Source organism: Aulonocara sp. 'chitande type north' Nkhata Bay, linkage group LG5 (assembly GCF_057382095.1).
Source record: "Aulonocara sp. 'chitande type north' Nkhata Bay isolate Kocher_YH1m ecotype deep benthic linkage group LG5, A_spYH_male_GT1.1, whole genome shotgun sequence".
NCBI classification, from domain to species: Eukaryota; Metazoa; Chordata; class Actinopteri; order Cichliformes; family Cichlidae; genus Aulonocara; species Aulonocara sp. 'chitande type north' Nkhata Bay.
The window spans coordinates 26,948,480-26,975,249 of NC_141348.1; the positions used below are offsets into that span (position 1 = coordinate 26,948,480).

The 26,770-nt window shown below is 37.5% G+C and overlaps 1 protein-coding gene across 1 annotated transcript in view; it reads right to left on the minus strand.

The window, feature by feature from the left end:
- Positions 1-19,116, minus strand: part of LOC147330801 (uncharacterized) — a 32,925-nt gene extending 13,809 nt beyond the window's left edge. Inside the window, exons 1-3 of the mRNA XM_086294236.1 lie at positions 18,949-19,116; positions 17,527-17,679; positions 12,243-12,346 (exon numbers count right to left, since the gene is read on the minus strand). Coding sequence (XP_086150362.1) covers positions 12,243-12,346; positions 17,527-17,583 — 161 coding nt within the window. The 5' untranslated portion in view covers positions 17,584-17,679; positions 18,949-19,116. The remainder of the gene's footprint in view (positions 1-12,242; positions 12,347-17,526; positions 17,680-18,948) is intronic.
- Between the last annotated feature and the right edge of the window lie 7,654 nt (positions 19,117-26,770).

Sequence of the window (26,770 nt, forward strand, 5' to 3'; positions counted from 1 at the left end):
CTTATTTTAGTTTCAGTTATGGACTCATGACAGACCAGCAGCTCCTTTTAAAAAAATCTCTTCAAACTTAAAAAATGGCACTTTTTAAAGTCAAAGGCAGTGTAATATTGACCTCTGTAAAACAGCTCACATGGTCTTTACCATAGACTATATATAAAAGTCTATTGTGCACCACTATTACATTGACCCACTGGTAATAGAATTCCCATTGTGATGCCTTAAGCCAAGCTCTTTTTTTCCTCCACTGATAATCCAGATATCAGCAGTCAGTCACAAGGGATTAGCAAAAGAGCATAGGACCATAATTTACAAAATAAACTTCTTGTTATATTCAGTGTTATTTGAAACAGTTGATTGAGACCATAAAGTCATTTACATGTACAACCGAAGTCACAGAGCAAGGGCATTTCCCCTTGAATCACATACAGTCATGTGAAAAAGAAAATTTTCACAGGACTATATTTGCAGTCCTGTGAAATCTCTTTGTGAAATCTCTTTAGCTGAAATGACTTTATGTAATTGTTTCCATGTGACTTTATCAATCTCTCCCATCAAAGTTGGGGATTTTCATCCACTTTTCTTTACAATGTTGATTCACTTCATTCAGGTTTGTTGGCATTTGCAGTAAGCAGTGATTTCAGGGTGTAGTGTCACAGGAGGAGATCTCCATCATCTAATCATGCCTTCCCTATTTGAGTTGGACTCTGGAACCTGATGGGAGATGTGTGTGTTGTGCTGAGTGAAAGAACGCAAATTGAAAGCTGTGCAAGCTAAAGAGTAGAAAACAATGCAAATAAACATTCACTTACCTTGCAGTACTGTGCACACTTTGTAACAGTGGTGCTATGTATTATGGCCAAACATCTTTTCTTTGCTGTCATGTGTCCAAAGGATATTGTGTCAGAAACACTGTGTTTTGTTCAGATCGAGGGAAATCCATGCCTGGGAAGATTGTGGCATTGCATTAACACGCACCTGAATATTCCTGACAAGCAAACGGCCAAAACCTTTGGTTTTATAGATGCGGACAACTTGCTGATGATCAATTAATTAAGTGCATTTGATTAGCGGCACCTGACCAATACTTCGATTCACAGACCAAAAGACAAATATAGACCAACAGTATAGGGCTTCTTAGTGTCATTAGTATTTTTTAAAACCATTAATTGTAGAACTGGACAACTGACGTAACCAACATCAAAGGTGCAGTATCTAAAGATCCCAATATACTGTGTCCGTCAGTGAACTTTTTTTTTCTTTTACATGGAGTCAGCTGGAACAGATTCAGCCTCCAATGGACCAGAGGATCCAGAGTAGCCTGACTGGCTCTGACTCATGAAGAAAGGGAGAGTGAGAGACAGAGAAAGAGTGGAGTATGACCTCGAGGCTCCCCTCCATCCACCCACCACCATTCACCCATCCATTCTTAATGGGATACTCTAACCTGGCTGTTTAACACAAATTAACATCAAAGCTCCCTTCAGACGGAAGTCTGGCTTTGGAAGCTTTGGGCTATAATGGCCTGTTTGGAGGGCATTAAATATATATATATATATATATATATATATATATATATATATATATATATATATAGTGGTGGTGGCTAACCAACCGGACATAGTGGTGGTAGACAAACAGAAGAAGACGGCCGTAGTGATCGATGTAGCGGTTCCGAATGACAGCAATATCAGGAAGAAGGAACACGAGAAGCTGGAGAAATACCAAGGGCTCAGAGAAGAGCTCGAGAGGATGTGGAGGGTGAAGGTAACGGTGGTCCCCGTGGTAATCGGAGCACTAGGTGCGGTGACTCCCAAGCTAGGCGAGTGGCTCCAGCAGATCCCAGGAATAACATCGGAGATCTCTGTCCAGAAGAGCGCAGTCCTGGGAACAGCTAAGATACTGCGCAGGACCCTCAAGCTCCCAGGCCTCTGGTAGAGGACCCGAGCTTGAAGGATAAACCGCCCGCAGGGGCGTGCTGGGTGTTATATATATATATATATATATATATATATATATATATATATATATATATATATATATATATATTTATATTTATATATATATATATTTATAGAAATGTATGGTGTTTTTCCGAATCATATGTTGTAATGTCGTACAGCAGGACTCATTCATGTTGGTAACCACACAGACAGCCAACACAGTTTTCTCAGAAGAGACCTTGTAACTGGTTAACTATAGTCTTGACTAATAAAATTAATAACATATGCGCTACCTGACAAACCAGGTGACCATACACTCTAAGAAATGATACATTGATGTTGCTAGCATTATGTAAACGTTTTATGTTAAAATTAATGTCACCAATTGATTTTTAACTCTAAACACAAGGATATTGTTTTGATTTTAATTAATAACACAATATTTCAATACAACAAAATGCAGTACATTAAATCCAACGTAAAAAGTTAATTTAAAATGAACAGCACTTTAATTTGAAGAGGATTGTCCTAACAGGCTCTCCGTACTTCTCAGTTTGCACATGTGCAGTGTGGAAGTTTGAACAACCGCCATTTTCAACCGAAACTTGCATCATGCTCAGAAGCCTGGATAAAATCCATTGCCATTTGAGGATTATTTGGTAAGTACAACCATTTAAGGATGACAAATTTGGTTAATGTGTACTAAATGATAAACATCCGACATTTTCGGGAGTACTTCTGTATGTTTTATTTTAAAACAAATGATGTCTGGTAATTTTTTTTTAGCATTCTAGCTTGTATGCCTCTCACAGGTGTTAGTAGTCAGGCATTTAAAAAATCGGTGTAATTTCCCAAAATGTTTTACGATTCATGTTAAGCTGCAACTTGCCTACTAAGAACTGCAGCTTTAAAATTACTCCCAACATCTACCGCGCATGCTCCCTGGTGTCAGTAATGACCACCAGGAGCGCCAGCGATCCTATCCGTTTGAAGAATGAAATATATGTATAGTGTATTTTAGAAACATGCATCAAATAAGTTGCTACATTGTTTGAAGGAATTCTACCCCGTATTGATATCTGGTTTAGTGTTAATATCAGTGATTAAAGTGTAAGACATGCATTTATCTTGTGTCATTAAAATGCAGCATTATGTGTAATACAGCTATATGTAATGCATTTAACTCCTTGTATCAGTTCCATTGATTATCAAAGTGACAATTTGTGTGTTCCCCCCTTCATTTTAAGTTGGTCAGCTAGTTCTGTCTGTCAGTAGATGCAACAAAAGTGGCTCAGATGTGATTGTGGTTACTGTTATCTTTTATTGTAACTCTTGTTATCGTAATAAATACCAGAAAATATTGTGATAGGATTTTGAATCCATATTGCTGAGTTCTAATCTTCTATTTCTTTTTAACATTTTTAGGGGTACAATTAATAATTATATTGTTGAACAGTCTAGAATTGATTAAAGCAAAAGTGAAAGCTTTCATGTATTGTCAAAATTGAAAAGCTTCTAGTTTTGTGTTCATATATTTGTTGATCTGACTCAGAAGAGTCAGTGCCTAACCAATCATTAACCTCACTGAATGTCACTAATGTGAGTTGTCAAACATTGTTTAATTACTCATCGCTAATCACTCATCTGTTAATATTTTTGACTTTGGTTTGGGAAGAGGTGGAAAAGAACCAAAATCTTGTCTCACATTGAGTTCTTATCTCCACCAGAATATCAGCATTGATGTTCGACGGGAATGCGTTCTAAAAACTGTGTCTACTTAAATAAAAAGCCAGATGACCTGTTCAAGGAATTCTTGGTAAGTTAGAAAAGGGGAAAGATCAGTTTGTTTGTTTGTTTGTTTTAATTTGGGATAGTAAATTGAAGGTGGGCTCATTTGTTCATATGTATCTATATGCAATTAGCTTTCTAATACATATTTGAATTTCTTCAGAAGGTGCTGATGGAGTTGGATGGGAACAACCTATCCATGAAGGTGCAAGTTCTGAAAAACAAACTGCTTGAGTGAAACAGCCTGCACTGAACTATAGAGGACACTGAACTGGTTACAAGATTCTCAAACCCATCTCCTTGCACTTTATAAACTGTTCAGTTTGAATTCCGCAAGAACTTCTGCAAGGCCTCATACTTTTTGGCATGCTTTGTTCATGTTGAACTTTTACCACCATCCAGCTACATTGAACAAGACTGCTCCTAAGTTTGGACTTCATTTTAAGTTTTGAAAAAAAAAAAAAAAAAAAAAAAGGTTTTTTAAATATGGACAAAAATGCCACTAAAATCATTTCTACTTGTTGTTTATAGGACTGTATTGTGAGTTTTCCATTGTACCCGAAGCAAGTTTAAATTAAGTCATGTTAATGTTAAAAATGTTGGAATCACAACACTTTCCAGTTTTAATAACTTGATTTTAACATTCTGTATTATGTCTTCCTGAACTTAATATGCACTTGCATATATGTGAAGATATTTTTGTTTAGGAAAAAGGCATTGACCTAGAATTTTGAACAGCTCAAAGTTTGCTTCAGCACATTTTACACCAAGTGTTATTAAAGTTGAGTTAACTGAATAAAATTGTGTTTGATTTATTCAATTTACTTTAAATAGAGTAAGTAATTTAATCCTATAGTTTCAGTAGAGCTCGTTTAGGGTTAGTCAATTTATCAGATGTACTTAAAATTTGTTGTTCAAATTAAATGTGTCATACATTTTATTTTTCACTAACCCAGTTGTGTGGAACCGGTTGACATAACTGGGTGGAGTAAATGCAACATCTTATTTTATAAAGTAGGGCTTGTTTTGGTTGAGTAGATTTTATTTAGTGTTGTCAATTTAAGTCAACATGTTAGTTAGATCAACACTATGATATTTAGTTAATACAACACCATTCTTGTGATTTGCATTTAATTAGCCAAAGCTTGACAGATGTACTTAAAATTTGTTGTTCAAATTAAGTGTATCATACATTTTATATTTCACTAACCCAGTTATGTGGAACCGGTTGACATAACTGGGTGGAGTAAATGCAACATTTTATTTCTTAGAGTGTATGTCAATTAACAGCTTTCGTCAATGCTGAGATAAATTGGTACTCATTGTTATTTTGCTTGTCATTGCAACAAGTGTCTTTGATCAGTTTGTTCTTGTATGTTTTCAGTCAACACATTCCTGTCATCTCCACCTGAGAATGCAGAGTTGAGGTCATGGTTATTTCACATGCTTAACAACAGATTGTGCAAATTTATATAAATATCACTTCACTGGCATCAACCAGCCTGCACCGCTTTCATTTATTAATATCTATTACACAAAACAATTCTAAAGTCTAAAGTTTAATTTTGGGGGGTAAAAACTGCCGTGGCAGCATTACACTGAAGAGCTCCTAAGCAATTGACACCGGTACGTATTACACAATGGGCCCATGCAAGCAATGAAGTAGACAAGTTCCCTTGTTTGTTTATCCATTAATGATAAATATCCATTCACTGAGGGCAAAATTAAATGAAGTGCTGCTTGACACTGAGTTCATTAATCTGTAGCGAGGAACAGTGGGAGAGTGGTTATGGCTTCCTGCTGTTAAGTGATTCTAGTTGGCTGGCATAATGATGTTAGTTTTACATTAACTTGATAATATTCTCTCCCAGAGGTGCTGCAAAATATGCTTCCATCAGGGAAGACTGGGATGAAACTAATTTGTAATGATGTTGTCAGTGTGCTTGATAATAGAAAATTTTCTTTCTACATTTTAGGCATTTGACTTTCTGGATATATATATTTTTTTAAATTACAAAAACAGACTAAAGGGAAATGGCTAATAAGGACTTCTGCCTCTACTGCTAGCCCATTTGTTAACATTGGGAAGCATTGTTTTATGAATTAAAAATACTATCATTAATATCATTCTTCTTACCATTGTTACTATAAACAGCATACATATCCCATAGCAAAATAACTTAGTAAGAGCAGTTGCATCTCTACTGGTTAAAAATAAGAAAAAGTCCTATTTGTTTGTGCTTTTTTTAAGGATGATTAACATCTATGTAAGTTCAAATTCATGAGTAGCTGTACTGCATTGAGCTAAACGACAACATCAGCATGCTACTAACTTATGTAAGTTAATGTTTTCATGTGGCTGTAGTACCACGTAGACATACAATACTGCAGAAAAGAAGTATTTGCCCTCTTCCTCAGGTCATCAAACAAATTTTAATATTATAAATAAACCACCCAAGCCAACCTGTTGAATCAAGCACTGTCTGGCAGTGGCAAATTTGGTAGGCTAAAGGATCTCAAAAACCAACACATCATAAAACACATATCATCTAAAGAAACTCCAGAACAGCTGAGAAACAAAGTCACTGACACCTATCTGTCTGGAAAAGGATACAAAGCCATTTCCAAGGCTTTGGCGTTCCAGTCAAACACAGTGAGAGCCATCATCAAACAAATGGTGAATCTTTCCAGGAGTGGCCAACCTACTAAAATTACTCCAAGAGCACATCAATGACTCATCCAGAATGCCACAAAAGAACCAAAAATAGCATCTCAAGAACTGCAACTCTCACTTATCCCACTTATGGTCAGAGGTCATGATTCATAATAAGTAAGAGACTGGGCAAAAATGGGATTCGTGGGCGAGCTCCAAGGAAATCCACTGTTGACCAAAAATAACACAAAGGCACAGTTTAAAAATTGCATTTTATGTTTAATTGAGTTGTCTTTGTCTAATATTAAAAATTTGTTTGACAATCTGAAAAACTTAGGTTCAACACATATGCAAAACAAATATCCATTGCTACACAACATTTACTGATATGTTCATATTGGACTCGCTAAAACAGCACACTGCTTTGCTGTTTGATTCAAACAAGCTGCACTAGTTAGAGTCTGTCAGTCACAATACAAACACTTCACAGCATCCATTCACTTTTGTCAGAATGAGCAATGCTCATGTCATATTCTTCAGTCGTAAGTACCATTCGCTCAGTTCACCATTCACTGAAAACACAATCATGTGCTTTTGAGCACATTCATGCACAACTCAGCACCACTTTGGTGAATTCAGGGTAGAACAGAAACTATTAATTAATCTGTCACATTCAAAACCAAATCCTTTGTGTTGCTGGAGCCAGCAGGTGACCAAAAACCACACACATACAAATTTCCTGTGCTACTTCACTGCAGTTCCCTTTAACAGGCTTCCCATTTAGCAAGGTTTGTTACTGCCCCAGAGAGTGAGACAGAGGCCCCCCAGTACACTGGCTGAATGGCTTCTCTGGTTCATAGCAGGTTGTTCCTCTCCCTCATACAATTAATGCTTTACTGCCAGGTATGCAGGTCACCAGTGACAGCACTATTATAATGTTATGTGAATTGATGGCTATTATTTATTCTAGGAAAATTACTTGTATATCTCTGAAGAGCAACCACATATTTTATGAAGCAAAAAAAAGCAAAGTGGGGGGTTTCTGTAAGACATTATGGCTCATTGAGCTCTGCTTTCAAAAACCTGCATAGATGTAACACCGTCTTTAAGGCCGGATTTAAGAAATAAGTGCTTTAAATTAAAGTTGTAAAAACATATTTAGCGCCATCTTGTGCCAATACGCAACGTGATATCATCAGGTTGATTGGTTACATTAGTTTATGTTAGCGAACTAATACCCAATGATGTCAGCTAAATATGTTTTTAAAACTTTAAGCGCTTATTTCTTGAATCCGGCTTCAAGGACACCGTTGCATCTATGCCAGTTTTTTAAAAGAGCAGAGCTCAATGGTTTAAATATAGCTTTATACCATTATAAATATAAATACAGCAGTGCTGCAGAATGAGAAGCCTGAAGGACTAACACCAGACCAATGTCTGTTTTTAGGTCAAATCAAAATCAGAATGCCTTATTAATTCCATGGGGGTAAATTGTTTTGTTACAGATGCTCAATTTAAATATTAATCTGTAAAAGAGAAAATGTAAACGCTCTCTCCCTGCAGGGCGATCTTTATCCTTCAAGCTCGGTCTTCTACCAGAGGCCTGGGAACTTGAGGGTCCTGCACAGTATCTTTGCTGTTCCTAGGACTGCACTCTTCTGGACAGAGATCTCAGATGTTGTTCCTGGGATCTGCTGGAGCCACTCGCTAAGCTTGGTGGTCATTTCACCAAGTGATCCGATTACCACTGGGACCATTACTGCTATCACCCTCCACATCTTCTTGAGCTCTTCTCTCAGTCCTTTCTTGGCTTCTCATGTTCCGTTTTCCTTATGTTGTTGTCCACCAACCATGTCTGGTTGGTTAGCCAGCACCAGCTTGTGTATCTGGACCTGGAAGTCCCACAGGATCTTGGCTCAGCCTTCATTGACATCATTCTCAACCACCCTAGGGTGCATGTCCCATTTTGACCTCGGGACTTCCAGGCCATACTCAGCAGAGATGTTTCTGTATACTATGCCGGGCACTTGTTTATGGCGTTCCATGTATGCCCTGCCTGCTAGTATCCTACACTCTGCTGGATTGTCTCAGCGGCATCCATGCACAACCTGCACCTGGGGTCTTGCCTGGTGTGGTAGACTCCAGCCGCTCCTGCCATGATCAGTGCCTCTGCATTGTCCAGCCACTGGTTGGATTTCTGGATTTCAGCCACTTCTTCTACCTGCCGATCGTTCATACCACGGAGAGGCTTTTACTTCCATGATGGTTCCTTACCTTGCTCCTCTTCTTCATCGGGTTTCTGCTGCCTGAGGTATTCACTAAGCACACAGTTGGTAGCGGCCATCTTCCTGATGTACTCATGGATCTTTATTGCTGAATAGACACCTTATTTTAACGTGTGTGTGTGTGTGTGTGTGTGTGTGTGTGTGTGTGTGTGTGTGTGTGTGTGTGTGTGTGTTAAAATAAGGTGCAATATAAAATTTAATAATCTAAACTTAAATAATAATTTGTACAATATAAACAAGATATTACAATTGAAACTAGTCCAGGTGTCAAAAATCTTGAGTCCTATGTTGGGTTAGCTAACCAGTGCATGAAGCTCTTTACAAAAATGTCAGCCTCATGATTAAAGATGAACAAAAGGCACAGTGAACGTAATCCCAGAGGTTTTCAATCATGTGCTATTGAGGCTCAAGAGTCTGCCGGTTTCCGTTCCAGCCAACAGTGAACAGTGCAGCAGCTGATTTCACTGATTACAGTTTCAAACTGAGTCACAGAGCATGTGATTTTTCAGTGTGTACCGTCTTTAGCACTTTTTCATGCACATGAGAAAAGAAATAGAGAAATGGCAAAATATTCAGCTTGTATATCAATGGAACAAGATACGTCAATAGACTCTTTTGTATGTCACTGTCAGCATTTGTCATAATGCCATTCATTTCTTCTGGATGTCTGTGTTGCCATAATCGAACTCGTCTGACACTTCAGACCTGCCTTTCACACCTGTTCTGTTTTCTTACCGGTAGTATCACCGCTTTGCTCACCTGCCTCCACTTCCCCAATCAGACTTAACAGTTATCGTCCCCAATCAGGCTTATTCTCTCAAAATAGTAAAATGAAAAAATAAAAATACTAAAATGATTCAATCTAGCCTTGACTTTATTTACCCTTTTTAATTTGTTTCATGCTTTTGGGTTGCTCATTCTGAGTTGTGACAGATTATATGTAGCATGTTATTAAAAAATAATAGTTTTTAGTCAAAGTAGTATAAATGAGCCAATACTTACAACACTGCACAAACGTAATTACTAAAAAATCTGGCTTCCAAGGAGCCAGTGATATTTTACTCATTTTTACTGTGGTCTTGAGCAATGGTTCTCGGTTCTCCGGGGGGGGGGTTGTACCAACAAGGTGATTCCCAAACAGCTAATTAGCCAAAAACTTGGCATATCTCAGCATGGTTTCTAGTGTGTCATTGTAAAATTGGAGACTGAACTAGTGGGGTCCCAGAAAGTTCATTCTATTCTTCTGGATGTTGTGTTGCATAAGTTGAGGATAAAAAAAAAAAAGAAGTGGCAAGTCTGAAACTCGCAGAACTCAACATTATTGAAGCAGTGTGGGATCCTCTTGACAGAGAACAGAACAGAAGGCAGCCAACATCCAAAGAAGCGCTTGTGAGAAAAAAAAATGTCCTTCAAGAAGCCTGGAGAACTATTCCTGAAGACTACTTAAAGAAATGACAAGAAAGCTTGAAAAAGAGAGTTCAGGCTGTGTTGAAGAATAAAAGTGGTAACACCAAATAATGAGTTTCATACTTGTTTGAATCCTACAAACTCATTTTTTCACTTTTCTCTTTTTTTTCCTTGCAAAATATGAAGAAACAAAAGGTGACTCAAGGCTTTGTACTGTAGCTATCTAACATAAAACACTTTCTTCATTTCATACTTACTGAACCCTCCATCATTTAACAGGCCTGAGTGTTTCCCACTATGTGGGTATAGCAAAACTTATTCAGTAAAAGCTGTGACATTTTCAGTAACTTCAACAACTCAGTCGTAAAGTAGTAACAATAATGAAAAGAAGAGTGGAGTTGTACATCAAAACACTGCAGTTCAATCACTCATTGATAAGGTAAAATTAAAGTTAGGTATTCAATATGAATAAATTAGCTAAATGTTGTTAAATGCTATAAACTATAGTCTTAGATGCTTTGTCGAACAATCCATTTCCATTTTCTGTAAATATATAACGCATATGTTTCGCTTAGAAAGTAAACATAAAAGAAACTTCAAGAATAACCCATGATTTTTACCTCCTCTGCCCTCTGTCAGTCAAGATTCACATGTTTGTTGACCTAAAGCTACAAATACCAACAAATTATTTTGAAAGTATAAAGGTCAAGGTGCAATTTTACCCCTATCCTCCCTGACTTACAGGACAGCTGTCACTTCTAGACATGTTTATTTAGAATGAAATGTGCCTGCAGAGAGCATATCATTGCCCTCTCTTTGAAAAAAATAATATAATCCAAACAGTGTCCTTACCGATTGCATCATTAGGGCAAGTTATGCATGTTCGAAATTAGACTGACTCATCACCTGGACATAAAGCCAAAAATTCATCTGGAAGCAAAATTGCTACGTGTGGTCAAAGAGACTCCTCCTAAGAAAACAGCGAGCATCAGTGCTTTCAGTCAGCTGTCAAGTAAGGGTTGACTGTGACATTGTCAGCTGCAAAGTCAAGAAAAGAGGATGTTGGGTCAACAGATAGGGTCTGACACTGTACTTCTCTTTACTGAGAACTTAAAGGACATCCCACATAATGATACGTTTGCTCCTACGGTCATTATTTCACAGCTGCTGTTCCAGGAGAAGACTGACAGCGATTATTCATGACTGGAATATAATATGATTCAGATGGAATGATGCTTTTTTTTACCAAGAGACAGCTGGTTTAAATCATTTTCTTAAGAGGGTAAAGGTTTTATTTAAGATAATTAAGATAATCATATACTGGCTAGAGCAATAGTTAGGTCATATGGGTTAAAGTGGGTAGTAGGGCAGTATGGAGAAATAACTCACTTTGAAATGAGTTGCATAATAACTTCTGGCATGTGCTGCATTGGATTTTCTTTGTGGGCAGACTGTGGTCAGCTAACTTGTGTTTAGGCTGCTGCTGGTTCTATGTGAATTTAGTCAACAACAATCAGCAATATATAAGTAGTATAATAGCCGAGTCAGCTATCCAGCCACTAAAAGATAGACATCATTGTATATATACTGCCATATGTACCATCATTCTGTGTCATAATAGGCTACATCCTCTTCCAAACCATTTCACTATAAGGTTTCTGCTCACACATTTTATTACTATCATGACTGTGCATGTCATTCTTCTGACATTTGGAATATTTCATAGAGAGGCAACATTGTGAACCATCGCCCTCCTCATTGTTATGATTAACGTTTGAGCTAAAATATACTGAGTGCAGACTTGAAAAGCATGACATGGAATAAAAGCAACAAAAGGTAATATGCCGGCTTGTACACATACACAAGAGACATGAGAGGTAAGAAGGAAATGTTTCCTGCCTTTTCCATAGCCTACATAAGGACTCAAAGTGCGCAACAAAACACGATAAATCATATTGTCGGTCTGCACATTAAGATGAATAACTATTTTAAATTGTTTACTTAAAACAATTTAAGTGTTACTAAAAAACCCAGTGTTTCTTCCCTTTTATTTTGTTAAATCTATTAAAATTTCCAACAATAAAACTGTTTGAAAGGTACAAAATAGTGTTTTTACACCAAGAAGGTGATCCTCAAAGAGGTATTAGCTGAAAATGTGGCATAGCTCACCATGATGTGTCCTTAAAAATGGGATGAAGTGGGGTGCCAGCTATCTTAGTGGGTGAGACAACAATATGCGGTGGCCCGGGTTTGTGGATGACCCACGGACGGCCCTTTGAAGAAAGAGAAGGGGAAGAATTGCATGACATGTGTCTTTTCCTTCTCTCTCATCCCATTTTCCTGTCTATCTTCACTGCGCTACTATTGAATAAAGGCAAAAAAAAAAACAACAGGATGAAACTGCACAAGTACTGAGCAGATGAAGAAGTGGTAGGCCTAAAAAAACAAAAACATTTCTCTGTACTGGAGGAACAGTATCTGAAAATCATATTTTTAAGGAATAGGGGGAAAATTCAGCAAAGATCTGACACAGGACCTGAGAGATGCATCTGGCCCTTGACTTGAGTCCATGTGCCATCAGAACTGGCCTCAGTGGAAGGGTGGCTGTCAAGACGCCAAGAGTAACAGGGAGGAAAGGCTGGCGTATGCCAAATTACACAAGAACTGGACTTTAAATCTTATGAAGTGATCTAAATCTCAATTTGAAATTTTTTGTTCAAATCATGAACCATATGTACAGAGGAGGTTTGGAGAATTACAACAGTGAGTGTCTACAGCCATCTGTAAAACATAGTTTGTGACTGCATTTCAATCAGTGTTATTGAGAATTTTAAATAATAAAAGAATTATGAGTGCAGGTATTTGTTCATAAGCATAAGTGTGACAGATACAGAAAGATGACTTTTACGTACACAAATTGTAAGACTAGAGTGGTTAAAAATGTATTCATGTAACTTAAAAAAAAAAAAAACTAAATTCATTAATTTCTAAATAAACTGTGTATGTGTTGGGATGATGAACCAGGAAAAAATATGCAAATATGTAAAAAGTAAATAAAAAAAAAAATTGCAATGTGGCTAATTTGATGCTGTCATATTCCAAAAGCAAATTAAAATAGGATAGCTGTTTAATCCTTGTGCACACAGTTTGTCTTATTGTTTTAGGTGGTTGTTCACTTTGATTCACAGGGTCATGAGGAAATAAAAAAAATAGAACAGGTATAACAGGACTATTTTCTTTAAATGAAAGCAAAAACAATATAAAAACATTTCTACATATACCAAGGTAATAAAAACAAGCCATTTCTCGCTACCTTCTTTATTAGCAAGTCTTTAAGCATCAGTGCCATTTATTCTGATTTTAATTTGCAGCATTTGACACACATTTTCTATTTATTTATTTTTTTCAAAGATCCAGACACAGCAAATCTATTTTCCCCTCCCCCCTCCTTTTTAAACACTACTGTAATGAATTGGCATGAATGACAAGAAGGTAGTGTAGTGAAAAGCCTTTTTCTTGTCTCCATTAGCAGGTCCTGTGTTTCCACAGAGGCATCAAAGAGAGAGGAGCAGGAGAACGCAGGAGGGACAGGGGGGGAGGCAGGCTGCAAGCTTCAAGCTGCACACAGAGATAAAGACCAGACATATCTGTGTGTGTGTGTGTGTGTGTGTGTGTGTGTGTGTGTGTGTGTGTGTGTGTGTAAGGGATTAGGCTGACTTTGACTGGCTCTGCTCCATTGTGACAGCGGCTTCTACGAAACTGCACACTGCCACATGATGGACATGGCTTGGAATTGCACAGATAATGTCTTCCTTTCTCTCTCCATCACGCTCTTTCTCCCTCTCTCCCTCCCTCTGGCTTGCGCTCTTGCTCTCCCCCCTCTTTCCCCTCTCTCAAATACACACACTATACACTGTATAGTGTGCGATGATGTCTTAGCCTCAGGACACTTGAGTTTTATAAATTTGCGAGCCTGGAAAAACATGCCCTTCTCAGAACTGTGCTGCTGTGCTGGTGTTGTCCCTACAAGATCATAACACTCGGGCAAAAAGACCATAACAATAATAAAGCATCAGTATAACTAAAAGCTTACCACTAGAGTGGTAGAGTTTCATATTTTTTTAAAAAAATGCATGATGCAAACACTTTTAATTACCTGTTGTGTCCTTTGTACATATAATATATTGTTTTGCCTCAAATTACCTTGCTGTTAAAGGGTGCTGGAAAATAAACCTGCCTTGTCATCTAAATTGGGGTAGTCACAGAAAGTAAATAACAGATAAATATAGCTATCATGTCTAAAAAGCCAAAGATAAATCAGGGAACTCTACAGCATGGGCCTATCTTATCGCTATCTTATGAGTATGCATTGTCCCTCTGTCTCTTGGTACCGCGCTTGTGATGTCTAGTTTTAAAACAGCTGCTCCCTTGTCACACGAGGTCACCACAGCATATGGCTGTACATGTTTTATTTGGCAGTTTTGTGATGTCCTTCCTGGTGCCACTCCAAAAGGGATTTGTGTCTCCAGCTGGAATCAAACCTTTCACTTGGCAAGCAAATGTGTAAACCACTACACTATGGAGCCACACTTTAGGAAAGCTACAGTAGCAGTGGCCAAAATGCTTAGCTAAAAGATTTGGAAATGGCAGATGTTACACTGATCTTTTACGTGCGGTCTAGGATTATAGTCTATGGTGCAGTAAAATGTGCACAGAGATGAGGTCTCAGCAGATACATGGGTTAAAAACAGGGAGACTGCGGTTCGTCTTGTTTGAAACCAAAAGTTAATAAGGCAAGCATCTCTTTTCCCTGACATGACAGCAACTTAACTAAAACTAAAACTAGCAAAACTATTTATGGCAATATCAGGTTGTGCAAAACTATATGCAGGAGAGAGTGAAGGAGCAAGAGGGGACAAAAAAGGGGGCCAGAGAGAGGTAAACTAAGGAAAGACTAAATAACCCTATAGGGAAAAAACACAAAAAAGCAAAAGGAATAATCGTGACCATGTAAAAACATCAATAAGTAAGGAAAAAAGTAAATCCCTTTTGCCTTTTTTTGAGTACAACAGCATTAGGCATTACTCTACATCCTGCTTTAGGACTTTTCTTTTTTTTTTCATTGGTGTAAATGACATAAGCTCATTTCTCTGGTCAGAGTTTTAATATTTGACTAAAACTCCTGCTAAGTCCTGCCATGCCTGACCATCCTAATTAGCTTCATCACTAAATGAAATCAGCAGTGACACACACTGTAATAATTCGGCAGCATATACCATGGAGCTGCAGGGAGGAGCTGCATGGTTGCACAAGTAAAGTATATTTGCCTTTTCCATTTAGTTTCCCCTCATAAATGAGGTGGTTTTCCAAACAAAGTAGGTTAAATGTAGCTTCAGGAGGTTACCAATGAATGATCGTGTTGTTTGAGTCATATGTTATGAAGAACAAGCTCTAAATGCCAACATTACCATAAGGTAAAACATTTGCTGCTTTAATATAGAATTACAAGACTTGAATTTAGCAGATTTTTCCAAATCGCTGTGTTCTTAGTTCAGCTTCTGCTTGTTTAGTGGTGTAAAACTGATCGTGTATTTGTTGACTAAATATTAAGATTTCATAGTTTTAAAAATGAGTCATTGAAATGACTTTTAATATACTTTCGTGTTGTTTACTTCTTTTTCGGGGGGGATAAAGCAAATCTTATGGTAATTGCAAATATCTTCTAGTGTTTCTAGTGTACTATATGTACTATATATATTACGTGCATGGTTACATCTAACAAACTGAGTTCTTGTAGCATTTTGTACCATGCCACTAAATGCCATGTCATTTAGTTGAGTGTTTAAGATAGGAGTCTTAAATCGATTTGTTGTTGGAGTCGGGCTCAAGTGGACATTAGAGGAACCACTTGGAGCTTTCAGTACTCTGTTACTGGCTTCATTTTTAAGCTCTAGAATTGGCCACTTAACTTAACTATCTGTTAGTATGCAGTGATAAACTTCACCGTGAATAAAAGGGATGTAAGGATGGTGTAATCATTTTTTATTCTAAATTAAATGTGGTTTTTGTCAGTTCATTGTAGGGACAACAATAACACAGAAACACTAAGCTTTGCATTTATTACATTTTACATTTATTTACTCTAACATAATTCAACACTATGTTTTTGATTTTTCAGTTAAATCATTCAGGCTCCAGTTGCTTAGTATATCTTAGTATGATCATCAAACAAAATATATGTTGCTGACCCCTGAGATAAACTCTTGCTAAATATGCTTCAGCTGCTAAAGCCTAGATACTGTTAATGCACTTATGGACATTTGTTGTTGGTGTATGTGTATAAAGCATGACTCTGTGCCCTGATATGTTTGTCATGTATAAGTGTGTTTGATGTGTGAAGGCAGGGCTTTTTTCTGTGTCCAACGCAGTGCATTATTCTTCATTAGAAACAGATCAGTGACTCTGTCTATTCCAGGACTGCCCCTGGGTTCAAATCAATCCACCACCCGGACACCCACACAGAGACGCTCACTCATGCGCTCTTATACAAATTCACCATGTTTGTCTGAGACCATTAGAAATGAGTCTTGTCCATCAGCCAACATGGCTCAGTTTGTGTTCTGTGTATGAATAAATATATAACGTATTACAGCAAACAAATGCTCTAGTTATTTATCATAGTCTACCCTAATGCTTAACAGAGGAAAGTAAACAGACAACTCTGCCAGAATGGAAATTCCCAGTGCTGCAATGGTAAAAAAAATGCAAAAAGTTTTTGTTTTTTTAAATAACTTTTAATAGGGCGTCCTGTAAGTAATTAAAGTTTGAACGTTATTTCGATTTTTGCTGAAAGGTTTTCAAAGGTGTAACTTTAATATCCTTGCCACATTTGGTCTTTTAATTAGCCTTTGTAGTGAATAACCTCAAAGGCAATTAGCCTCCCTCAAAAATATAAAGCACAACTGCAATTGATACACTTTTACAAATATATATTAACTTATCTGTGATTAAAACTCTCACATTTAGAATATCTTAATTAAAAACGTTCTGAAGCTCATGTACCCTAAAGATGTCACATCAGCCACTTCTCATGCAGGCCAGGTTTTCAGAGGTATCACTAGAGGAATATAAATTGAATTTCAGGATGGATTGAATTGCATGATTTGACTTAATATTGCCTACAGCCACACTGCTGGCTATTTGTTGGATGGAATTATCCAGTATGCTAACGTCTCACTTTTTTGTGCTTATTCAGGATGGATAAAGCCTCTGTTTGGCTTTTTTCATTATGTCAAAACTCATTAGTGTTGTGCATAACTTCATATAACTGTGGCTTTAGCTGATTGTTGTAGAAAAATATACATAAAGTATTATTTAAAATAACTAGTTTCATTTAAAAGGAGCACACAGTGTTACTTTAAACTGGGAACCAAATTTGAAGGGTATTACGTACCAGATTACTTTGACTGGCAGGTGAACAATGGATCCAGTTTACAGTGGTTGTCTGCATTTGCTAAGTCTGCACATGCATTTACAATTCCTTCACACAAAGACAAGAGGTGTATTTGACTTCTGTAGCCTCCACATTGTTGGCAAATTGGCACCACTGTAGAGAGAGCGACAGACAAAGAAAGACAGAAACAAGAGAATGTATGGAGAGAACAGATTACATAAGTCCTTCACCTCACATGCCTGACTATGTGACTGCAAAATGCCCAAGAGATTGAGGGATGGAGGAAGGCAGTGAGAGGAGAGGAGGTGGGGGAAGCGGAGTAAATTGGAGAAAATTAAGTGGAAGAGAGGAGGGATTTGAGAGAGAGATAGAGAGAGGGGGATGGGGTGACGGCGAGGGAGGATGAGTGAGCCAGTAGTGATGGGATTTCCGGCTCTTTTTAGAGATCCGGCTCTTTCGGTTCGGCTCACTAAAAAGAGCCGGCTCTTTCGGCTCCGAACCGGCTCTTCAGGTTGTTTTGTTGCTTTAATTAATTTATTATTAACAATAATATAAAATTATGCACAAAAGGAATTACTAACGTAAAAAGTGGTTTTATTTATATATGTTTATATATAAATATATGCGGTGGCCCCTAGAGACAAAACACGTACAAACTCCAAAACACATTTCTAGCATGAACTGAACTTCCAAAGCAGAGCTACTAGATCACTTAAATTACACAATTGAAAGCATGTGTGTATTGTTTGTGTATTTATACACAGGCACTCATATATATATTCAAATAATTTAAAAAAAGTTCATTTACCTGTTATTACCACACACCAAATCCGGTCGTTGGTACTTGCTGGCTTGTGTAGCCACAAGATAACAAAGGCTCAACACTGCGCCCAGCATCCTGGAGCACTTCTGTTGTCTTTTGTACGTGTTTTGAGTTTTTATGTGCTTCTGAGTTTTTATATGCTTCTGAGTTTTTACGTGCTTCGGAGTTTGTACGTGTTTTTACGTGTTTTGGAGTTTTTACGTGTTTTGGAGTTTGTACGTGTTTTTACGTGTTTTGGAGTTTGTACATGCTTCAGAGTTCGTACGTGATTTGAAGTTTGTATGTGCTTTGTCTCTAGGGGCCACCGTAAATATACTTTTATTTATTCACTCCACATAAAATGTAATAAATAAATCATATAATACAAAAATCAACTATTCACATTTCAAGTTTTAACTATTTAAATTTTCAGCTTTTTCCTTTCACAAATTTAAAGTGAAAAGAACACAAAACACTGCAAACCACAACACAATTAAATATAAATTATAATATGAAAACTAAAAGAACATGCATATTCTCTGTCATATGGACCTGCATGAATAAACTTTCTCAATCCTTTATCATCTGCAACCGAAAATAGTTGTGGATGATTACTATACCTTTCTAATGTTGTTGTCCCTGCCTCTCTTTCTCTCTCTCTGGCTCTGTTCCTGTGCTACTGAGTGTAACTACCGCCCCTCCCCCCTCTGCCCAGCGTAAAGCACAAGGCTCGCGTGCAGAGTGAAGCGGAAAAAAAGTGCGAGAGAGAGGCTGAGAGAAAGAAAAAAAAAAAAAAAAACCACGTGACGGCTCGCGATAAGGAGCCGGCTCGCGTCGTTCACGTCAAAGAGCCGGCTCTAAGAGCCATTTCGTTCGCGAACGACCCATCACTATGAGCCAGAGAGAGGGAAGCTGATGAGAGGTTTATAAAAAGGAAAGTGAAGATGATGTAGAGAGCATATGAAGTATGCTTCTGTCATTCTAGTAAATGCCAGTCGCCTCGCCTCAACAACAGCAAAAAGACTGCCGCTGAAGAGGGCTCTGATATGCAGCCTGACAAAGGCACTTATCAGATGCAGCACAGCTTGAAAAATGCTGACACGCTGACAAAATGTTGAAATCAAGTGAACTGGGAGGCAGATTGATGACCCTATTTAAATTGCCTGGCTGACAAAACATGACAGAAAATGTGTTTTGTAATCTTTTTTTTTTTTTTCTAATTGCTGCAGTTACCCTGAACATTTTAATTAGAAAAAACTATTTGGATGATGGGATGAAATAGTTTGGCATTAAAAAAACGTCTTTCTCCTTTTATGTTGTGAAGCATATTTTTGATCTATGTGTATCAGAAAAACATGGTTAAGTCCAGACATAATAAGTTAACGTACAGTAGTTTTCTTTAAAGAGATTAGGTTCACACAGCACTGCAGCTGTTACAAATCCAAATCGCTAAAGCCGTTAAGGATTAAGTGTCTTGCTCAAGGACACTTCAGAAGGACATGTGCTTTTTTTTCTTTCTTTATATATCCATATATATATACATATATATACACCCACTCTAATGGTGGAATGCAGCTAACTCAGGTACCTACATACAAGCTTAAAACATGTTTATTTGACTTAATTTGCAATTCATGCCACCTTACAGCTGCACAGTATAGTTCAGGGTTAACGCAGTACTTCTGTCTGTGTCTTACAACAGAATTCATTTATGAATCATGATAAATTCATGAAAGAATTTTCTCAGGGTCAAATGATGTTTTGTTTTGTATTTTTATTAGTTTATTCCTATTAAAGGTAAAGTGAATCATTTATAATTTAGGACCTGTTCAACAAATCCAATAATTTGAAGATGTACGTTTGGCTTTGGGATCATTTTTGAATACACTGCATACGTCACAGCCCCATTAAAATACTGCGAAATTATTTACAACACCACGTGCAGGGTGTAAGTTACAGTCAGGTGGTTCTGTTTTTTGAGAAAGTGCCTTAAATTACAGCGCATTGCATTTACTCAAAGGTAACATTTGCTGCAATATGATAATAGAAAGCTAAAACTCCCTGTCATAAGTAGTCATAAGTCATAAGTTAAGTACATGAATGAAAGCCCATTTTCATTATACAGTATGTGTAATATGGGCTTCATCTTTCTTACAAAGATAACAAATAGCTGTGATGCTGCTAGGCTGCTAGGGTTCATGTGAACCCTATGTTTAAGTTTTCAATCAATCCGTCTATTCCAGAAAATGTTGAAATACTGCACAAAAAATAATTTGCAAACAAATTGACAGAAGTGTAGGAATAGCTTCAGTGGGGCTGGAAAGAGGGATTCAAGAGAAGGAACGAAGGAAGTAGTGTGGGGAGTAAATAAAGGTCAACAACAGTTCCTGCATTACACTGTTTCAGTGTAATGATTCATCACTGACATTTCAATCTCTATAAAACTGAACTGAATTTTAAAAAAAACGAAGGGAAAAAAAAAAAAAGCTCCTAAATCCTCTGCTGCTCAGATGCCATTTCGACCGCGTTTTTAGGTTCAGCTATTTGTTTACCGTAGAGTGTTGACATTTGCACCTGATGGTTTTGTGTACCTTATGCCAAACAAAGGTTACAAAGTCAACTTGGAGTTGCAAAGTCAACTCTGAGTAAAAGAGAGTGCAACTCATGTGTGAGTAGCTGAGATTTACTCATCGGTTGGTTCGTTTACAGTGAGTGACTGAGTGATGCTATCTAACTGTTCTGAGACTTACCACATTTACAAAAGCTTTACTAAAGCTTGTATTGATTCCGGCCACTGAAAAGACATTTTTGGGGGTGTTTTCTTGCACTATGAGCATTTCAGAGCTATATAATGGATGACATACCCTACATGAGAGTTGCTTCTATTTCAGCAGGTACAGAGTTAACCAGAAGATGTCACTGTTGACCTAAAAAAAACACAGCATAGTGCTCTTAGACACTTGCAATATTCCTTTTACCTTAAAGAAAATAGCTAAACGTAAAGGGTGTTGATAATCTCAGTATCAGTGATCAGACCCTATCACGGGGACAAAGACCTACATTTAAGGAAATGATTTATAGGACTGTGGCTTTAATAACAAATCTAATGTCTGTGGCCTCTGATTGATTTCCATCAGAACCATCTGCTTCGTTTTACCAATATTATGACCCCACACAACAATGCACTGTAATTGGCACTGTAATTATGGATCATTATGGGTTGCCATAGTACGGAGTGACGTTAATGAAATTAGCAAGACCTGTGACGTACTCATTATAAGCCACTTGCTGTTGTACAGCAAGTAGAGTGAAGGTTCAACACCACATGCCGAAGTGGCTGGACAGTGTGTGTGTGTGTGTGTGTGTGTGTGTGTGTGTGTGTGTGTGTGTGTGTGTGTGTGTGTGTGTGTGTGTAGAATCACAGTGGTTTAGAAGGGTATATATAAGTGCAGCCTCTACTCATTCATACATACAGCTCGATACACACACATTCTCCTATTCACTATGCATGTACTGACACTAGACACACACACTTACACACACACACACACACACACACACAGAGGAAAGAAATGTCATTGCTCATACACAGCTATGCACTATAAATAGAAAATCTTAATTGATGTACATTCTACATCATTATCTGCATAATTTTAAAAATAATTATATGAAATACTTGTCAGCTCATTGGCCCCATAGCTATCACAGCACTGTCCTTTATCTGTGTTCATTTTTACTTTGTATCCTGAGTAGTTTTTTCAGTCTGTAAACAATGGCAGGCTTCCTTTTTCATGAATAAATTCAATCCCTCCACTTTCTGAACGCAGAGCAGAGTTACTTGACTGTTTATTTGGCATTTATTGAATGATGGTATTTTCCCAAAGGAGTCCAAAAGTTCAATATCTGGAAGTCATAGGGTGGCAGAGACAGCTCTGTCATAACTGTTGCTTCTTTCTTAGCATTTATTTTAGGCTGCCATTACTTTGATGTCTTATCCTCTCCAGAAACCAACCACACACACACACACACACACACACACACACACACACACACACACACACACACACACACACACACACACACACCTGATGATTTTGTTTACTATACTTTTCTTTTTCCTCTCACTCTTGTTTTTTACCCTTTCACTCCACTCTCCCACCCTTGCTTCCTTCCTCTCTTTCTTTTTCCCACCTTCTAACCCGACCATGTCGGGTGACAGCAGGGTCACTTTTACTTTCCTGAAAAAATAAATAAATAAAATGACTTTGTTGGTGCATCCAGTGGTGTAAAGAGGCCAGCTTGGAGTTACTTACTAGTTCATTTCTATACATCTGCTGCTTGCACAGGTGTAACACAAAGTATAGCTTGTGAATTAAAGGTCCTGCACACCCACGCAGGTGTTTACGTTTCACTCTGTTTTCATTAGACGTAACGTTGGTTTCTATTATACAACAGCTACAAATCCATTTTTACATAACAAATGCAGATGGCTTCACCAGCTGTGTAACAGTTCACACTTCATAAATGTACATAACAATGATCCTGAGCCTCTTTTAATGGTTTAGACCTGTATCATCCTGATGGTACAATCACGGCTGCAACTATTGTGTGTGGAAAATGTGTATTTCTCATTAATTTTGACCCCTTCTGAACTTAAGCAGAGTCGTGACAGGGGTTTGCTAGTGTCACCGAAATCCAGACAATAGAAAGGACTAATTGTGTCTCACCCTGACAAGAGAGTGACCCAGCAGTGAGCGAGGATGGAGTGATTGAGACTCGTCACTATGTGCCCACACAGTCCCCAAGGACAGGTCTGACTGATCAAGAATAAATGTAAACTTCTGCGTACGTATAGAAATGATGTTCTATACGTACTCAAATTAAATATGCTTAAATATTAACCATTAACTCAAATTAATGGTATATGACAAAATCATGATGATTTACAGTTGTTCTGACCTTCTTACTACATGGCAAATCTGCTTTGCAAACACTGTGCATGTTTATTGTGCATCTGGGGTTTCAAAAAGGATTGATGTGGGTAGATTATTCTTAAAGTGTCCATATTATCCTGGCATGTATACTTGTTATAGTAATAAACAGCATGATTACAGGAAACAGATAAATATTTCAAAATGCATTAAATTTCCAAACTAATGATGATCAATGATACACTAAAGTTTCGGAGTCATTAAATGTTTCTATGAGATTTTTTTTTACCATTTTGTTTATTAAAGGAAGGACAACTAATTGACCTGAACCTTAGACTCGGTCTGGTAATTAGGGCCCATTTGCAACCATCATGTTCACAAACTATGACTACTGACGCAAAACTCTCAAGAGAGAAAAATGTGCTGACTTTGATATCACTATTTGGTATAGCGCTATGGCAACAATTTTTTCATAGATTTATAAACACAGTCAGCGTACAGATCGTGATTTGAAAATAGAAAAATAGACCACTGCTTCTACAAATGTGCCTAATAGTGAGGTCAGGGAGGAAATATCTATCTGAAAAGGCGAATTATCTGTACAAGATTGGCTGAAAGAAGCTCATTCTGATGAAATGTCTATCGAATCCATTAAAATGAAATCATTCTTTCAAATGAACCCACTCCAACCTCTAAATGTAGTGTTAAAAAGTCTTCATCCTGTCGTATAGGTAGTACTTCTCAGAATGGACAACCACCTCAGCTCCTCATGCCTTTGCTGGGAAGAATCAGAATTTATTTTTTTTATTGCATTTTAATTGAAATAATCTGGAGCTCTTTGGAGGTGTGATGTACCAAGGGAAATACCAGAATGTTTAAGCTTCACAGTGAGAGCATCTATTGGGTTTGTGATGCTTTTTGGATTTTTACCAGCATGATTTGGATCCACTTGCTGCCTTTGATGAAGGAGGCATATGGCCTTCAAAGTCAACAGATCTCAGTCCAATTGAACACATGAGGAGATTTGGACAGATGTTAGACGGCTCTCTCTATCATCGTGATAATCCTTCTGTTAGAGTTCCAGACAGACTCATAGCTGTTCTGTTCAAAACGTAGACATTATCAGGGGCTGTGTCTGCCACCCAGTGTTTAGTTTACATTCTTGATCTTCTTATGTAAGATTACAATAATGTTAAGTTCTTGTGTTAGTGTTCAGTTAGGGTTTAGTTGAGTGTTATTCTAGTTTATGCTTGTCCCCGTATTCATGAGTCTTTTCCTGTCTTTTGTCTAGTCTGTTTTGTGCTCTACGTTGAACGTTTAACTTATGGCTGTGCCTTCATCTTCCTTATCTGTTCCCATTTGCCTTTCTTTGTGCTCCATGTCTCCCCAATCTGTCCCCAGGTATTTCCATTTCCCACATTTCCCTTCTGTGTATTTAAGTCCTCTGTCTTCCTCTCTTCAGTGTCGGGTCATCTGTTTTTCTCCCTCCACGTCACATCAGGTTACCCCATGTCCATGTTTCATTTTCATGCTTTTTCGTCACAGTTTCTCGCATGCACCTGCTCGGATTCATGTTCATGTTTTTCTTGTCATAGTTGTCAGAGTCATTCCTAGTTATTCCCAGTATAGGTTTTAGTTTTTGCCTCTGTTCCCTGTGCCATGTTTTGTGCTCATGTGTTCATCTCAATAAAATGTTGAGCATGGGGTAGGGATTAATAAGTATGTTATACTTCTTCCTACTCCATTTCAGACCTAATAATTGTCATTTCATGTCATTTAGATTTTGTTTTATTTTATTTTATTTTTTGTTTTATCTGAGCACATACGTGTGTGTGTGTATTTACATATATATTCGTATTTGTAAATGCAAGTATCTGTAGTTGTGTATATATTGGGGTTTTTTTCTGTATATGTCTGAAATAAAGATACAATACAATACAATACAATACAATACAATACAATGTTTTTTCAGCTTAATAAATGGTTCGCTTTTTGTTAAGATTCAGTTCCATCTCTCCCTTGTCTGCTTTTAGGTTCATATTGCAAACTCATCTGCCATCCCAGCTGTGATAGACATTAGTAATGTAGACATCAGCAACAGGAACAACCGTCAGGCAACCCAAATAACTTAAGCAGAAATGTTTTATATAGGAACTTGAACTCAAGAAGAACTAGAGCCAAAAAAGGTATTGACAGTACCTGGATTTATCTTCTACTTCCTGATATGAAGCTTTTGGGGGAATTGCGCATTTCTGGAATGGATACTTCCTAAGGACAGGATCTGACAAGTGTAAAGACTATATGACTCCACTCTGGTCAGTTAAACAATTTATCCGTTAGTTCTGGGTAAAAATCCCACTCTTGCAGTGGTGAGTCATTCATTGCTGTGGGTGGATGTGAGACAGCTGGTGAGTGTATACCAGGTCAGCGGTAGATACAAGCAGCCTACCTATATGTAACTCTTGTCAATCTGGAAAAAATATATATATTTATAAAATAAGAAAAAATGAAATCTTAAAACAACAGTATCAGTAGTTTTCCTGACCTCTGACTGGGTGGGCAGCCTGTAAGCCCACTCTTAAGTAATCTAACCAACACTTTCAAAAGTAAAAAGCCAATAAACAAGTTTTCCTCCTCAAGAAACACTGGCTTCTGAAGCAAGACAACCCAAGCAACGTGACAGACAGACAACTAGTGGGCAGCCAATGAGCTGAGCAGTTTCTTCCTCAGGTTAATTTCACAGCCCTCTGCTGCTTTCTCCTGCCCCGACAAACACATACCCTCACACCCCTACTTGGCTGTGACTTCTGCCCCGGTTAGCTGGAGAAAAACACTAAACCCCACTGGCCCTGATGGCATCACAGTTCTTGAACTGTGTAGTTCCTGCACTTGAAGGGTGACACCATCGGAGCGTAACAACTATGGACCAATATGGACCAATATAGACCAATATGGACGAAGGTATACTGAAAAAAAATATACCTATTAAATTAACATAATGTAAATTGACTTTGTACAATAAAGTTATGTTTAATCAGCATCAGTTTCCTGTGTTATAATTGCAGAATTTTTATTTTTACATTAACATGACTGTAAAATATTGTTTTTGTGAATTTGATTCATGTCTTTATGGTGATGTCATGTTAATATCAGATGAAATGATCATGCTTATATTTAAACTTTTTATATGAAGTGTATGTACTTACCTTATGTTAAGCTAACCTAATTATTTCATTTTAATAATTCTATTATGTATTCTGTCATTATATCAACGAAACCACTGTTTAGTGACATGTTTTCAGAATTTGCTTAAGTATTATTAGAAACTACAGTCTTGTTTAACTAATGCTTCTACGTTACTAAATCTAAACACTTTTTGGGCAATAAACAAAAGGATACTGATCAAGTCAAGTACAGTGGGGCAAAAAAGTATTTAGTCAGCCACCGATTGTGCAAGTTCCCCCACTTAAAATGATGACAGAGGTCAGTAATTTGCACCAGAGGTACACTT